Source organism: Canis lupus, chromosome 14, assembly GCF_003254725.2.
Source record: "Canis lupus dingo isolate Sandy chromosome 14, ASM325472v2, whole genome shotgun sequence".
Taxonomy (NCBI): Eukaryota; Metazoa; Chordata; class Mammalia; order Carnivora; family Canidae; genus Canis; species Canis lupus.
Window position 1 is genome coordinate 33,257,506 of NC_064256.1, and position 1,652 is coordinate 33,259,157.

The 1,652-nt window shown below is 61.1% G+C and overlaps 1 protein-coding gene across 1 annotated transcript; it reads right to left on the bottom strand.

Annotated features, from left to right (window-relative positions):
• Positions 1-866, bottom strand: FERD3L (Fer3 like bHLH transcription factor). The gene has a single exon (XM_025464800.3). The coding sequence runs from the start codon at positions 864-866 to the stop codon at positions 357-359; it is 510 nt and encodes a 169-aa protein (XP_025320585.1). The 3' UTR covers positions 1-356.
• Between the last annotated feature and the right edge of the window lie 786 nt (positions 867-1,652).

Sequence of the window (1,652 nt, forward strand, 5' to 3'; positions counted from 1 at the left end):
GAAGCGTGCAGTTTGGGGAGAGGGTTAGCCCCTCGCCCACAGGCCGGCAGAAGCGGAATCTGGGCGCTCGCGTCAGCAGCCCCAGCGGGGTCTGAGTCCCAAAGCGCCCTGCCCTGCGCGCCGCTGCCCCAGACTCCGCTGACACCGCTCGCGTGTGTACTAGCGCTAGGGCTGCCACGCTTCTCGGGGGGCTGTGATTTCGCAACCCCGGACCAAACTCCAGAAGGCCAGACCCTTCTGTCTTGAAGAGTCCCTTCTGGCCCCCCGGCCGCACCCTGCCAGGTCCTGAAGCACCCCGAGGCCGCGCGCGCCCAGGAGAGGAGGGGAGGCCGGAGGCGCCTCCATCCCACTCCCGCTCAGCCGGTTTCTTTCTTTGCGCAGCTCTCCAGGAGCTCGGTCATGAAGGAAATGTAGACGATGGCCAGGCGTAGGGTCTCGATCCGGGACAGCCTCTTCTCGTAAGCAAAGGTGGGCACCTTCCGTCGCAGCTGGTCGAAGGCCTCGTTGAGGTTGAACATCCGCTTCCTCTCGCGGATGTTGGCCGCCTGGCGCTGGGCATAGGTGATCACCCTTTTCCGCTTGGGACGGCCCAGCGGGGAGGCGCCTCTCCCGCGCTCCTCTTCCTCCTCCTCCTCCTCCTCCTCCTCCTCCTCCCCCTCCTCTCCTTCGCCCTCCTCTCCTGGGTCCACCTCCTCAAAGCCTGCCAGCCTTCTGCGCCTTCCCTCTCGGAGCACAAGGTCCCGGTCCCCAAAGGGAAGCCCGGGTGCGAAGTCGCAGAGGAGCGGGTGCCCGGGGGAGTCCAGGGACAGGTCCGCGACGAAGTCCAGCACGGTGGCGTCCACGCAGCCCTCCGGGTAGGCCGCCATCGCACCGCCCCGGCCCTGCCTCGCAGGGAGCGGCGAGACTCCTAGCAGCTCTCGATGGGCGGCAGCGCCATCAGCGAAGGGCCGGGGGAATTCGCATTTATAACCAAGCGGATAACGGGGTTAGTGGCAACGAGAGGGAAGGCTCTGGCAGTGTTGTCCTCCCGAAACTGATGGAAGAAGACAAGCTTGAGCACGCATGGGAGTCTCAAAGGGTTAGGCCTCCGATTCCGAGATCCTTTTCGATGCGCCACCTGGGACAGTTCCTATTTGGCAACAGACCCCAGCTCTTACCTGCTGTGCTTTTTTGTGTGTGTGTCTCTCCTCACCCCCCGCAGCCAACTAATATTCTTCAGGCTCCTTATCTCATGTAGCTCTTTAATTTAGCTTTGGGTTTTCAAAGCGAGGATGTTTTCCACCGCTCTGGCTTCTCCCTGGCTTCAGAGTAGAAGTCTTGAATCTTGCCACCGGAGGCTGCCACTGGGTGTGAAACAAGTGCATGCGCTTTTAATGATGTCCTGAAGAGGGGCCCTGTCTGCCGGGGGTCGAGGGGAGCTGTTTGTCTGGTATCCCAGTGCAGCGGCCACTGAAAGGCAAGATCTTCCATTAGCTTAAGTAAGCACGGTAGGGGGGGCCGAGAGCGCATTCCCCGCAGTCGCTGTTGGAACCGGCTTTCTCCTTCCAGGTCATCGAAAAAGCTCTCCTGCCTCGTTACAAACCCTGATTTCTAAAGTCCGTTTTGTTGCAATCAGCCTAACAACTGAGACACTTGACTCTCCTTTCCCTACT